This window comes from Heliconius melpomene, chromosome 7 (genome assembly GCF_056956725.1).
Source record: "Heliconius melpomene rosina isolate 202511_hmr_F chromosome 7, ASM5695672v1, whole genome shotgun sequence".
NCBI classification, from domain to species: domain Eukaryota; kingdom Metazoa; phylum Arthropoda; class Insecta; order Lepidoptera; family Nymphalidae; genus Heliconius; species Heliconius melpomene.
In genome coordinates, this window is record NC_140395.1 from 4,057,860 (window position 1) to 4,073,002 (window position 15,143).

Here is a 15,143-nt window from a genome sequence, read left to right on the forward strand (position 1 = left end):
GTCCTAGTTCCATCATCAGACCAGCTCGATCATACCATATCATCGTATCAAGTCACGTATAACTGCCAATTTTCATGATGATATAATTATTAGAAGTGGATCAAATTCACTTTCTTAGATTTTATTATAATACCTAAATACACATACGACTTAATAAAAGCTTGTTAAAAGATAAAATTAAAATATTTTTTATTCAATTAGGCCATTGCAATTTCGAACTAAGTTTCAAATCTGAAAGGTCTAGTTATATGAAAATGTCAGTAGCGTCAGTCCTCCAGTAAGCTACCAACGATCAAAAACTACTGGTTCGCATTTGCAAATTCTTTTGTTAGGACTTTTTTTAGGAGGACGGCTATGAGCAACATTACATAACCCACTATAGGCTAAATGGCGGCCAGCTACCAAGGAAATTTATCATGTCATATCACAAAACATTCATACAAAACTCTTAGTTATCTCCATATAACATAAATTGTAAACTAATCAATATTTTCATTTCTTCACTCTGGTAACGAGGCAAAGCACGGCGTTGAGTTTCGCCTCCCAACACGCAATGGCTCAAAAATATGGCGACAGTGGGGAACTGAAATGTGGGGAACGGAGAACGGAGTGTCTTAACACTGGGTTACCAAGTTCCTTCTACGTAGAACTTACACTAACAACGGGAATTTAAGTTATCATTATGTTGAAAGGACAGCTTTTATAGCATAATTAGATAAAATGACGTTTCTGAAAGGTTTTTTTGAAAATGGGAACGGAGTGATTTAGGCTGACTAGGTTCCCATTGACCACCTTGCTTAATATGTAAGGTAAAGATTAAGTTATTTTTAATCTACCACTATCTAATAAAAGCTCGAAATTATATTTAGAGGCTGTCCTGTGGCAATGGAACTACGAATGATTGTGGGTTCAATTCACTTGCGAGAGAATATTTTTTCCTTGCTCTGGTAGACAAAGCGCGGCGTTGAAATCCACCACACGACTTGCAATGTCTTGAAAAGTTTGCAGGAAGTAGTGACACTACTGTCAGTAGTGTCTTCATGCTAAGTTACCTCTTCGTAACCTGTTTAAGCGTGATACAGCGTAAAGCGTAGTATTTTATAGGTATTTAGTGACAATTTTAGGCGTAGATAGTTAATTGTACAAAAAAGATTCATATCTTGAACATCCGCTTTCCTCAGTCATCACCTACTTACATACATGATGGGCAACAAGCTGATGCAAGTAAAGCAAATTAATTAGATCAATAAATAATACTACTTCTTTAAGAATAATGTGAAATAACATAGAGATGTAATTATAAATTCAAGTTTAGTAAAAAAAAAAATCTCTTAGAATATTCCTGTAAAGAAATAGTAGCTTCTAGAACCCACTGCATGGCTGCATTCTAAAACGCTTTTGTGTTTATTTCATATTTTAAAGCTTTATATTATGAATGAAATATAACAATACTTACTATTTATAGTTAAAAAAGTCTGTTTATAATTTATTTTTGTAAGTAGCGAAAAAGCACTTATAAGAATATCACGTAAACTTTCACCGCACAACACCAGTTCCGCTTCACTTGTTATTTAAAATTACAACACTATAACACACTTTATTTAATTCTTACACGAGAAAATTAAACAAATCGAACTGTAATTGAATACAATTTGATATATTTTAAAAAGTTTCGTTTATAATTTTCATTTTTATTTAGCAATGTGCACTCCTCGCGACGGTCTAAAGTTGACTGACGTTTTACAGCCAATGTGTGTTAGACAAGGATGCGTGACGTATATCTCATATGTATGAGCGAGATAGCTGTACAGTGTCGTGTAGCGGTAATTTTTTTCTCCTTTCGCGCTCAACTTTCTAAAATAGGCAATGATTTCTTATTTAACATCCATATTTTTATAATAATATTTTAATTTATACTTGATATAAGTTCAATTGTTGTAGTTTCAACAGTTTTCTTGGTCTTAAATATAATTTTTAAGAAGTTAAAATTATAAAATGGTGTCGGAAATAATTGCCACGCGACGGCAGCCACAAATAAAGGACGCGTTATATGATTTAATCTCAAAATTGATAATGGTACGTACGTGAGTAAATGTGTTCTGTGGGTACGTATCTGTAATATTATAAATTATAATTGTTTATATTCATATACATTTAACTAAGAATTAATATATATCAGCATATCTGTCCATTAATATATATCAGCATATCTGTCCAATATTTTTATATTATAAAGCTGGAGTTTCTTAATTGTTTGATTGAATTACTGGTTCTAATTGAAAAATCTTCTCCTGAAAAATCCTTGTTACATCATCATCATAACAAAGCTGCAGGTTAACGCTGGTTTAGAATATTAAGTATAAGTGATAATATGATTAAGTCATATATTATAGGACAAAAAATCTTAAGCGAGGCCCTCGTGTTGGAGAGCACAAGCGTGTGAAAACAAGACGATTATGGGTTCGATTTCCATTCGGTAAAATGAAATATTTAGTATTTTTATTTCTTGGCCTGAATTCAGCGGAAAATGGAAAATGAAATTACGTAAAATGACGATAATAACGTACTAGGTTACTATATTATTTTTTTTTATATAAATTCGATAAAAATGGGCTGATGATGACTGATGAATAGAGTGACTCACTACTTGGTTCTTTAAGTTTGAACTGAGATGACACGGCAAATTTTTAGAAATCATTAAATATTATAATGTTATATTTAACGCATACATAATTATGTATGTACATCTATCTATATGTACATTTTATACTAATATTATAAAGCTGAAAAAAATGTTTGGGTGAACGTTCTAATCTCAGGAACTACCATGGGCGTAGGACAGGAAGCTTTAATCCAGTTCTATTCAGAAAATATATCTAGATACGCTCTTTGGAACTACACTTTCAAATTGAAAAAATCTTTTCTTATAGGATCTTATAGGATAGCCCATTCAACAAGAAATTATACACAAACAATTTTAAGGGCGGCAACTCACCTGTAGTTCCTCTGGTGTTGCGTGGGGTCGGGGGCGGTGGTGATCGTTTACCATCAGGCGACCCGTACCTTTGAGTATCGTTTGACTTGTCCTTTTCCACAAAAAAATCACAATGTCTAATACTGTCTATCACAATAATGTCACAATCACTTTCGATGTAACCCACTGTGCTACTGAACAGTAAAAAAAATTGATAAGGATTTCTTAAAATGTAAATCTACTTACCTACAAAATTGTAATTCAATGAAATAGAGACGTATGACGTCGTAAATAAATGTGTTTTTTTTATTTTCATTCTAAAGAATTAAACGGAAACTGGAGATTAAAGTGATTCATCACCTGGTTCTCGAAAATTGGGAAACAGAATGTTAATTGACACTAGGTTTCTTTAGCCTACCCTGCTATATGCGGAATACAGCCGAGCGTGAAGCTAAAAAAATAAATTAATGAACATTAACAAAAAAAGAAACTATTATTAGATTTTTTTCTATATATATATTTTTTTTTTCTTCAATTTCCACTCGCTCTGCTAAAGAGGCGTTGAGTTCCGCCACCCATCACGCCTCTAGATTTTGTCGGTGTATATAAATCAACGTCTAATACAAATTGAATGCATATATGTATACACGAACTATTGCTTACTGAGACCCGCTATTATTTTTAAACTGTTTATTTGTTTGTTTTTGACAAATTTAGTAATTGAAATTTGAAACCCTTCCCAGGTGACAGGTTGATTGCTCCCAATGATTTTCTTTTCATATATCTTCCATATGTAAATTCACCGATCAGTTAGGATTTTATTATAATTAAAGATATCTAAGATTAGTTCAAAGAAGATTTTATATAAATCATTTTTCTTATATCATCTTGTTAGATGTTTCTTGCACATGATTGATTAGTGTCACGTGAATACCTATATCCCGGGTAGGAAAAGGAATCCTAGTGTTAAGACACTCCGTTCATCGTTTACTGCCATTTTTTTAACATTGCATGCTAAGTGCCGGAATTAAATGAGGCATTCAGCATTCATTGTTTATTATTTTGTTACCAGACCGTGGAAATGATCCGAGTGAGAATCGAACTCACAACTGTCGCGTTTACAGACCGACTATGCTACATCAGCTTACTTATTTCTTTATTTTTGGTTGATGGCAGAGATTGCCATACTATTTTCACATCAAATCAAATAAATTTAATAATTTTCATCACAGTGCGGCGTCGAGTCTGTGAATGTCAGGAAAATTGGACGAAAAGTTGAGAACGGAGTGTCCTAACATCTCTTTCTCTCTTTTTAATATGAAATCATACATAAAACCGGTCATTTAAAATTAGATTTATAAATTCATTATAGATTGATATGGCTCGTTGGTCTAGGGGTATGATTCTCGCTTCGGGTGCGAGAGGTCCCGGGTTCAAATCCCGGACGAGCCCAATGAAATACCTTTTTATTATGCGCTAGAAAACACATTTTAATAGTTTTTTTTTTTATATAAATTATTTTTTTGCATAATTATACAATTATTGTAAATTTTATATTTTTAATATCAATTTATATTTAATTTTTTAAAAGTAGATGATTAAAAAATAAATTTACAAGATTAACGTACTTAGTACTATGGTTTTTTTAAATAAAAAAAGTGCTTAGTTTAGGTTTTTAATACCTGTTTGTTGAAAGCTATAAGTTAATAGATTTCACGTGTGTGAAAATCAATAATAATGATAAAAATAGACAAATTTCATACATTTTTTTTTTAATTATATATTTTTTTTCTTAATAAAAATACCTATTATAAAATATTTATTACTAATATACTGCCATCTAGCGTTAAAAATAAAAGTCCTTCAATTATATGTAATTGATTGTAAAAAAATGCTTAAAAACAAAATCCTATTTTGTAATTGAATTATATGTACAATTTGCACACTATCTATAATTAATATAAAAAAAATATTAAAAAAACCTGAATATCTACTCGTATTTCCTATACCATAAAGTTAGCTTTTTATTATATTTTTCTGTATTTTGTTGTGTAACATATAAAAAAATAACCATTATTTTTATTGTATACGTTAAAATTGATTTTTTATAAATAATTTAAATTATTATTTGAAACAGATTAAAAATTATTTATCTTAATAAGCATTACGCCATCTAGTGCATACATGAAAAAAACTTTTTTTCTTTTAACACAAGATGGCTTTGGCAGCCAAACAAATAAAAGCTTAACCGACAAAATAACAATGTCATTATATTACAATCAAATCTTTATATTTTTATTATTTTTAATTTAGTCGCATAGTACAACAGGTGTTCAGAGTTTCAGACAGTATTAACGATTACAAAAGTTCACTAAAATTAAACTTTTATCAACTTTTAATAGTGAAATGAAAAAAATATATAAAAATAGTATCTTATAGTTAATAGTGAATGTTTCATAGAGTGTTATACTGGGTTTAAATAACAAAAACCTTGTCATTTAAATAAGAATAGCAAGAAAACACAAAACATGTCTGATGGAAGCGGCTCCTCTCAAAGTCCACCTGCTATGGCGTCTATAAGTGATGTTAGTGCTTTATTTCAAACGGCAAAGAAATATGAAGAACTCAATGTTATAGGGACAGGTAAAGTTTAGTTTATAAGCAGATAATAACCTAAATACACCATGTGCCGGTTATGGCGTTCTCGCGCATTTTTTTGTTTCTTTCTACTAACTATTATTTGTTAATTGTATAAATAAATCGTTTATTTAATTATAATTTTTATAATTACATTATATTCTTTTAATCTGTATTATATTTCGTTGAATCGTGCTCAAATCAACCCACAGTGGGCATGAAACAAATAAAGAACAGAGTGTCTTAACACAAAATACCTGACTTCTTTATTTAATATTATTTTCTTACTTCATGAATATAAACTATAAAATTATAAGAATAACATACTTGTCACTTTGTTAAATGCATTTTTAAACCGGACCTAAGTTAATTAGTCCGTGAACGACTGAGATAGAACGATGTTAACAATATGTCTGTCTCATTTTTCAATTTTTTTAATGGTTTGCGCATTTGCTATGTTTTATACAGCCTTGCCTAATTTTAATCTTTATTTGTCTGTTTATAAAGTTTATTTCTGTTTGTATTTTAAGTTAAACAAATTTCTACATTGCTTATGGCATGTTTTTTAAAAGCTTTAAGTGAAATTCTCATTATAGATTGTAATTTATTAAGGTATATGTTGTCTATAAAATATTTAATATATTTGATTTTTTTAATATTATGGTAATAAGGCTTATGAAAAATTATATTTAGAACTTTCTTTGTGTGGTTTCTGATAATATTATTTAATAATTTATAAAGCAGCAGACTTATTTTTCGGAAAAGTAAAAAATTGTTATGATATGAATAAAAAACATAATTTTAATCAAATTATTTGCCTGTAAATTATATAAAAATGTAAATGTCTTTTCTGTACGACAAATAAATTATAACTAGCTTTTACACAAAATGTGACTTATCATATTAATATAATTTATATCAATCTAGTTAGTGAATTATATAATAACAATTTATTATTTAAATTCTTAAATGAACTTCATAATTAACTTACTCTGCCCAGTTGAGACATTGTATGTTTAGTAGTACATCGCAATGCTGCACTTTCTCCTATTACCAGAGCAAAAAAAATTAAATAGTTTACTCTCCCAACTGGTAATTAAACACACCACAGTCGCATTAACAATATGAGGAACCTAAATTGAGGAATACAGTGTGAAACAAAAAAATTAACATATTTATATCTGTTCTTACAGGAGCATATGGAACAGTGTATAAAGCCAGGGATCTTCACAATGGCGGGCAAATAGTTGCTATGAAAAAAGTCAAAGTAGCATTGACAGAAGATGGTATACCTTTATCAACTTTACGAGAAATTGCTTTACTAAGACAATTGGAGGCATATAGACATCCTAATATTGTTAGGTATGTATATACATAGATATATTCAACCCTCACCACCAGTGATTAGTTTCTGAGAATAGAGGTTTCAACCAATATACTTGAGAATAGTTTAAAAACCAAAATATTATTTAAATCTAGATTGCATAACTTCTATCTAATCATATATTCTAATTGTTTGTTTATAACATGGATATTTTATACATCCAATTTTTCTTTTTGTCTACCCTGCTGTGTGCGGGATACAGCGTGAAGCTAATTTTTTTTTCTTTAAAATGTATTGATATAACAGTAGATAATTTTTAAAAATAAATTGACTTTAAATAAGTACCATAAAATGTATATTAATATAAATTTGTTTTGCTGCATTGAAGGACTTTGAAAGGTATGTATATCTTTTAAATTGTAAATGTTAAAAATGGATATTTTGGAGGCCATCGCATCTCAGTGGATGCTGGTAGTGGGTTCGATCCCTTTTCGAAATTATTTTCGAATCAGCCGTGGGGCAGAGGCACGAGTTCTAGTGACAAGACGAGGCGCGGCGTTGAGTTCCGTCTCTCGACACGCGATTTTTCGAAAATTGGTTCCGTCTACCTACCCTGCTATATGCATGATATAAAATAAAGCTATTTTTTTTAATATTTCAGACTTCTAGACGTATGCCATGGTGGTCAGTCCATGGAAAGGGATCACCAATTAGTGCTATTTCTAGTATTTGAACATGTAGAACAAGATTTAGACTCTTATTTGAAGAGAGCTCCTGGCCCGCTATCTGAAAATAGGATTAGGGTAGGTTTTTTTAAATATTTTATATCATAGTATATATATAGATCTCAAATCTCGGTGTGTACAAAGGCGACGGTTGTGGGTTGAATTCCCTTGGGAATAGAAAATACTTTTCAAGTGTTATCCCACTATTAGGAATGGAATAAAAGTACTTGTTGTTTTTTTAGAAAACGAAAATGTTGAACGTAGCAGGATTTGAACGCGCGCCTCTTGTATACCTTCCATAACTCTACTCTGGTAACTAAGCCTTCACTAAGGTTCTTATCGAACAGATAAACAGACATTGCCCTGCCCGATGTGCTGAAATCGAAACGATATGTCCCAATAGATGTGATATTTAATATTTTATGTTATTTAATTTATTACTTATACTTAAGCAAGTCTATTAAAGCTAACAGAGACAGACACTGTAACTGTAGGTCCCGTAGGGGAATTTAAAAATGCTAAAAATCATCACATGATTAATAGACGGCCCCTTAGAAGTAATAGAGTAAACACACATAAAAAAACATATAATTCATAAGAATTATAATATATTTTTTATTTTCAGAGTATGTCGTACGATATTCTCTCCGGTGTCGACTTTCTCCACTCTCACAGAATAGTCCACCGGGACTTGAAGCCGCACAATCTGTTAGTTACGTCTATGGGACGCGTGAAGTTAGCTGATTTCGGTTTGGCTAAGACTTATGATACGGAAATGAAATTAACTAGTGTGGTATGTATTTCATAACTTTTGTATGTGGTGGGTGTGGGTTTGATTCCAATTCCAGATCTCTAAAAGAGATCATCAAGGAAAAATTAAATAAAAATAATATAACGTTATTAAATTATTAACTTTTTAACATCGCTTTTTTATTGTATCGTGATTTATTTGTTGGTACCCCTCTATTTATGTCCTTCTCTCCAGAGATGGGCTCTTTTTGTAGATCATTCTGTCTCTTCTTAATCTTCATTACAACAGGTTATTCTATTTTCTTCCACCACTCTAACCTCTCTCCTCAGATCCCTGCACCTTCGGGGAATCTATCCCTTTCTATCACTCTATTTAGAGGTTTCTATCTCTCCCGTCAGGTACTGACTCCTATTGATTGCCCTTTCTCACTCAAACTTTCTTCATAGCAGGTTGTTTTATCTCTCTACCACTACACAGATCTCTCTGCTTCCAGGTAGTGACTCTCTGGTACCGCCCCCCGGAGGTGTTGCTGGGCGCGTCGTACAACACCGCAGTGGACGTGTGGTCCAGTGGCTGTGTGCTTGCTCAGTTGCACACTAGATCGCCATTGTTGCAGGGCTCATGTGATTCTGAACAATTGCATTGTATTTTTAGGTGAGTATAATGGTGAAGTCTTTGCTTTTAATTTTATACATTAATTTAATTCATATATTTAAATATTATAAATTATATTATAAGTAAATTGAACGTAAACATCTTATAGTTAAATTGCTCTAAGTAAATTATATTTTCCTATCCCGCTATGCTTAAATTTTTTTGTTCAAATCCAACATTTTACCCTTATGCAGGTTAATAGGTCGCCCACCCCGCCACGAATGGCCGGACAACGTATCAATAGTCCCAGATAGCTTCCCGGACTATCCCGCTCAGGATTTAGCGGATATCCTGCCCAGATGCCATCTACATGCTTTGGATATGATTAAAGTAAGGTTTTTGTGATTTTCTTTGTTTGGTTGTGGGTTCGATTTTTTATGTAATGTGCAATTTTTCACCTCTTTCGGACTCTTTTAGGACTTTCAGATCCACAACTATCGCGTTCATTTAGATATATGCCAATCGTTATAGACGACGGCATAACTGAGGGAAATAAAAATGCTATAATAAAAAAATAATTATTTAATTATTTTTAAATGAAAACAAAAAGAAAAATTTCTTTTAACATTCTTTTATTTTTTTAGGGTATGTTGATTTTCGATCCGGCGAAACGTCTCACCGCCTTAGATTGTCTCGAACATCCGTATTTCACAGAAGAACCGCTTACATAATAAAATAAAACTATATTCTGCTATAAGAAAGTACATTAAGAGTACAAAAATGCATTACAAAAACGTTAAAAATTGCTACAAAATAAATTTCAAAGTAATTTAATATGAATTTAGCTGAAGAAATTAGCAGTTCAATTAAAAAATAAAATAAAATGAATGAATGTTAAAGAAAAATGAAAATTATTGAAACTTTATGAATCTAGTTTCAACTAAATCATAAATGTTTTAAACGGTACATAAAATATGTTTTTGATTTTTTTTAAAACCATTTTATATTTTTTCATTTTGTCATTTTAGACAACATTTTTTTAAAAATAATTTTTGCCTATATGTAGATATATTTTTTTAATAAGCCCACCTATTTTTTATATTATAACTTTTAAGCTTAACCACCGTTGTAAGAAAAAAAAGTTTAAAAAACAATTTAATTAAATAAGATACTATTTTTTTATAAGTATAACCCTATCATTACTTAGTAAAGGGTTCAATACCATGAAAATAACAATAATCTTTATCTAAAAATTCTAAATTAGTTTTGACATATGGCTTAAATTAGCATAATTAGCAACATAATTCAAAATATTAGTCAATTTCGATTTCAATTGTTTAAAAAATAAACTAAATATTTTTATATCATAGAAAACCTATGATTAAAAAATCTAATTTACAAAAAAGAAAATAAAAACTGAATAAAACCAAATATTACAACAAAAACGAACATTTAAATAAAGAAAAATCTTCTACTTATAACTAGAAATCAAATTTACTATCAAAAAAATATTCAAAAATTCAAAACATTCTTTTAATTATGGCTTCTTGTCTAACAAAACTACTAACTATAGTACGGTCGATGAATCGTGGCCTCTGTGGAGGTTTACCGAACTTACGCATATTTTTCATTCATGCTCAGAAAGTAAATAATCAAACGCAGCAGATGCTAACACTCCAAGACAGGACGGACTATAGTTTGAAAAGTACTTTCTTTTGATTTATAAGTAATTGTAAGATTTTAAGTATTTTGTTTTCTTTTATTAAGAAAAACTCAGGTTCCTTTTTGTAAGTTTAAAATTTATATAATAAGCTACAATTGATAAATTAAATACGTAATGATTTTATCTTATTCTTTTGTTTTATTTAACCCTATATATTAACCATATTTAAATTTCGTGGCCATTTCACTTTATTCCTAACTAGCTTTTACCTTTATCAGGATACAGCGTGAAGCTATTTATTTAAAACTTCCCAAATCTACAAAATCAACACCAAAAAATTAGGGAAACGCAAAAAAGCTTACACTTTAACGAATATAATTACACTGTATCGTACATTAACCTCGAACGCAGACAATGGCACTAACTATGGCGGTAAGACCGAAACAATACCTACGTTCTTACACATTATTGTGGTAATAATTGGTTCAGATTGGACTTATCTCAATCCTTGTTATTTGAAGTACGGGTTAAATTTAAAAATATTTTAATAGAGCATTCTAATTTTTGGATAGGACAGAGATTGAATTAGTGTCATTCCTTCACTTAACAAGCAATGTCTAAAATAGCAGACGGGGAATAGAAGAGGGTGTGTCTTACTTAACACTAAGTGCTCTATGAGTTGTTACTTTTTTCTTATTGCTGTAGGTCACATAATAAACAATTTACCAATGAAATATTGTCGGTAACTTTTTAGGGTTCCGTACCTCTTAAGAAAAAAACCCTTAAGTACATTTGTGAAAAAAAAAATCATAGCCAAACCGGATAAATCATTGCGTTTATCCGGTTTTTGTAATGGAAACATAGATGCAAACGAGTGTATGAGTTACTTGATAGTGAGAGATCATCTGTTCTGCCTGGTATAAAAAGCTAAGCTATAATAAAAGTCGATTGGTCTTTAAAACATAAATAAATAGAATTGAGGTTATTTAAGAAAAATAATAAAACAATTTAATTTATTCAATATTTATTATAAAAGTATAAAATCATATAAAAGAGTATTCTAACAGTCTACAGCCAATGTTACATATACATAATATCTTATTAATATACAATTTATTTAGATATAGAAAACCATGTGATACTGTTATTTCACCTTATACGAAATATGGGTAATTTTAACAAATATGGCAAAGGTGTGCTGCCTTTTGGATAAAAAATTTCGATGTGATGTTAACTTATCCTAAACAGCATACATGATGTTCCAGATTTCATTAATAATTGGATAATTTTTGAAAAATATTATACTTATGGCATAGTATAAATATTAAGTAATTCCTAGATACCCAATAAACTTAATTGATATGTATATACAATAAGTATTGATTGCATAAACATTTATGATTAATATGTTTTTTTAATATCTATATAACTTATAATGGAAAAACTAAATCTACATTTTAAACGAAATACTTACAAAAATAGCCTTGTAGTTTATTAATATTTATAAGAGAAATTTCAATTATTAGTCTACCTATATAGTTAAAAGAGAGCTGCCTTATAAGATAAAAATTTTTCAAATTTTACTTTACAATTTCTTACACAAATTGAATAAAAATCACTAAATAGCCATAGTACAAATTTTTTTACATTAAAATCAATCATAATCAAATCAAACGATAATTTATTCAATTCAATAAATGTATGCAATTTTTTATCAATGTTTTCTTAAAAAACATTGATAAAAAATGATATTGCATGACGTCATCATGTAAAATTAACGTCCGAAAACCATTTTTAATTAGCAGATTATAATTGGTATATGTAATTTATTAAAAATAACTAGATTTTTTCCAATAATAAATAAAAATAATATTGGGTTAGGCCACTTTGGTTCTGATATTTCCTTATATAAAGAAAAACATCTTAAATATAAAAAAAACAGTATAGTTCCCTTTTTTACTACTTGCATAAAAAAAAAATTAAGAAAAAGAATATAATTTACATTCTTTTACCATTTACATAAAATAAAAAAAAACACTACACAATAGACTTACATACATTTACATATGCATTTACACAAAAAAATTACTTCTTTGTTTTCACTTATTAAGTCTTTTCACGGTAAATTAGATATGAGTGTTTTCACTTTCTTTTGGTATCTCAAGTTTCTTTTTAAAATTGAATATTTTTTCAAAATTTATTGTATTTTGATTATAAATTGTATGATTGGGGGAATCACCCCAACTGACTGGAGTAACTCTTGAATCTTTTGCTTGATTTTCTTGAACAGAAGTGTTGATATCATTTGAAACTTCCGGAATTGAATTCAAGACTCCCTCAGATTGAACCGATGGTGTCCTTATATCAGCATTAGAAACACCTTCCGCACATTTATTTAAGAAATTCATCATCCTTTCCTTATAAAACTCAGAACTAGTTTCTGTATTTGGTTTTAGTTTATTATTTTGATTTTTCATATAAAATCCATTGTCATTTTGAGCTAGGAATATTTTTTTGATTTTTCTATTTGGATAATTGTCTATTAAGTTTGGTTTGCTCAATTTACCATTTCTAGGTTTTTTCTTTGTGTTATTGCCTTTGATTGTGGTAACAACTGATATGCAATTACCCCTTCTGTCATCAACTTCTTTATAATTATTCTTCATACCCTTATATGCTATTTTAATGCTTAAAATTGACCATAGCAACTCTATGAATGACGCTATCAATATATTAATAGACAAAACCTTTTTAGTAAAAACTTTCGAGTCTTCCTCCTTAACTTCAGTAGAGTTCTTTGGTATAATAAAATGAGATTCATTCCTGTCTATAATATCACTATGTTTTATTATTATAATGTCCTTAAAAGGTATTTTTTCTTTGTAAAACTCAGACAGATTGTCTTCACTTGTCACCAACCATACTAATATCATAATGAAAGAAACAAACGCAATAATTGTTGATAATACCGACATTATAAACAGCCATGTTATATTTCTATCTATGTACCACTTGACTGATGCAAAAATAGATGCAATGCCTGCAGCTAGAGCGAATATTGTAAGAAGAGTAGGCGCTAGGACTAGCATGTAGAAGTTATTATTAGTTTCGTTTAATATATTCGTTGTATTATCATTTTTTATATTGTTTTCCCCATTTGGATTGACTACAGCAAGGCAGGCTAGTAAAAATGAAGTGGCTGCTAAGGCTATATGCACCCAAGCTAAGCCAGAGACTGTGGAAGCTGAATACCTTCTCTCAGATGGATATAAGTTTCTTGTATCGGGCTTAGTTTTCACTTTTATTGTATAAACGTCCTCCATTTCGTTCTTTCTTTTATATCTATTTAGCACAATTTACACTATAACGTCAAAGTAAAATCGTTAACTTGATTGATTTTAAAGTAAACAATAAACATGTCAAGGATTTTTCGAAGTTATAACGTCTTTTTTTCTAAATTGTGATAAGATCGATTGGCAAACGACTCTTACGCATGACATTAGTTCACACACTGACAAGTGACAGTTGGTTGCAGTGCTGCCATATTATATGATTTTCCCTTAACATATACTAATAAGTTAAAGCTACATTGGGTTGAACTGAACGCGCTAAGCGATCACAGGAACTACTAATTATTTTTTTGCTTATGTATTGATGAATGGAATAGGCTATATATTAGATACATATTTATATATCGCCATGACCAAGCGAGCTAAGCAAGTACACGTGTTAAAACACTCCGTTCCCAAACTAACTTGTGTGGTCATACGCAATATGTTGGAAAACAAAAACTAATTTATGTTGTAAAAATTTGTCCATACAAAGATGCTTAATTACACGTAATATAAATAATTAAACGTAATAAAAGTTTAAAAATTTCTAATATTAAATGAGTTTTTTTTCATTTCAGTTATGGCATTCGTGTTATGCCAGATTTTTGACATGATATATTAAATATTTAATAGATTATCTGACTTCTAGGGTAACAATCCAACTAGCAACATTACCAATTACAAGAATATGAAATAAAAAACGACTTCACCGTTACTAAAAGTAAATGTTATTAAATTTTCAACCTTATTTTTAGTTTCATAAACACTTTAATAAAATGTATATATAATCATTAATAAAATAAATTTTCTATCACGGTAAAATAGACTTTATTATACTAACTATAAGGATTATATTATACTTTTAGTCCAATAATTTCCTTTAAACAATGTAATTGCATATACAGTCGCTAAATGTTGAATTTATATCAGTTTTTTTTTTAAATTGAACATGATAATATAAATTGTCATTCAGCCTATAAAAGTTCTCTGTTTTAAGAATAGCGTTTAGCGTTCCGCCACTCTTCTGTCTACTTCCTGTAATATTGTATCAACGATCAATTAATTAATCTATTAAATTATAATAAATATGAAGATCAAATATTCGTGAGAACGGATGTTTGTTCCACTATCACTCAAAAACAA

At 29.6% G+C, this 15,143-nt stretch overlaps 3 protein-coding genes and 1 non-coding gene across 4 annotated transcripts in view; 2 read left to right on the forward strand and 2 right to left on the reverse strand.

Moving 5' to 3' along the window:
- pwn (calcium-binding EGF-like domain-containing protein pawn) overlaps positions 1–1,596 on the reverse strand; it is a 44,215-nt gene extending 42,619 nt beyond the window's left edge. Inside the window, exon 1 of the mRNA XM_085188121.1 lies at positions 1,457–1,596. The gene's annotated coding sequence lies outside the window, so the exon portion shown is untranslated. The remainder of the gene's footprint in view (positions 1–1,456) is intronic.
- Positions 1,597–4,354: 2,758 nt separating this feature from the next.
- Positions 4,355–4,426, forward strand: TRNAP-CGG (transfer RNA proline (anticodon CGG)). The gene has a single exon. It is a non-coding gene; the product is annotated as a tRNA-Pro (tRNA).
- Positions 4,427–5,266: 840 nt separating this feature from the next.
- Cdk4 (Cyclin-dependent kinase 4) lies at positions 5,267–10,856 on the forward strand. The gene is made up of 7 exons (XM_085188026.1): positions 5,267–5,617; positions 6,805–6,973; positions 7,597–7,738; positions 8,286–8,453; positions 8,905–9,065; positions 9,260–9,395; positions 9,650–10,856. The coding sequence occupies exons 1-7, from the start codon at positions 5,503–5,505 to the stop codon at positions 9,734–9,736; spliced, it is 978 nt and encodes a 325-aa protein (XP_085044152.1). The 5' UTR covers positions 5,267–5,502; the 3' UTR covers positions 9,737–10,856.
- A 1,567-nt stretch (positions 10,857–12,423) lies between these two features.
- On the reverse strand, positions 12,424–14,195 carry LOC146537395 (uncharacterized). Its single transcript, XM_085188417.1, has one exon. It carries the CDS (start codon positions 13,989–13,991, stop codon positions 12,795–12,797), a length of 1,197 nt encoding a protein of 398 aa, XP_085044543.1. The 5' UTR covers positions 13,992–14,195; the 3' UTR covers positions 12,424–12,794.
- Between the last annotated feature and the right edge of the window lie 948 nt (positions 14,196–15,143).

Excerpts from the sequence above, each read along its gene's own strand:
- Cdk4 (XM_085188026.1), top strand. The coding sequence starts at position 5,503 with ATGTCTGATGGAAGCGGCTCCTCTCAAAGTCCACCTGCTATGGCGTCT. Across the intron at positions 6,974-7,596 it reads AGACATCCTAATATTGTTAG|ACTTCTAGACGTATGCCATG; the intron begins GTATGTATATAC and ends TTAATATTTCAG. Across the intron at positions 9,396-9,649 it reads ATGCTTTGGATATGATTAAA|GGTATGTTGATTTTCGATCC; the intron begins GTAAGGTTTTTG and ends TTATTTTTTTAG.
- LOC146537395 (XM_085188417.1), bottom strand. The coding sequence starts at position 13,991 with ATGGAGGACGTTTATACAATAAAAGTGAAAACTAAGCCCGATACAAGA.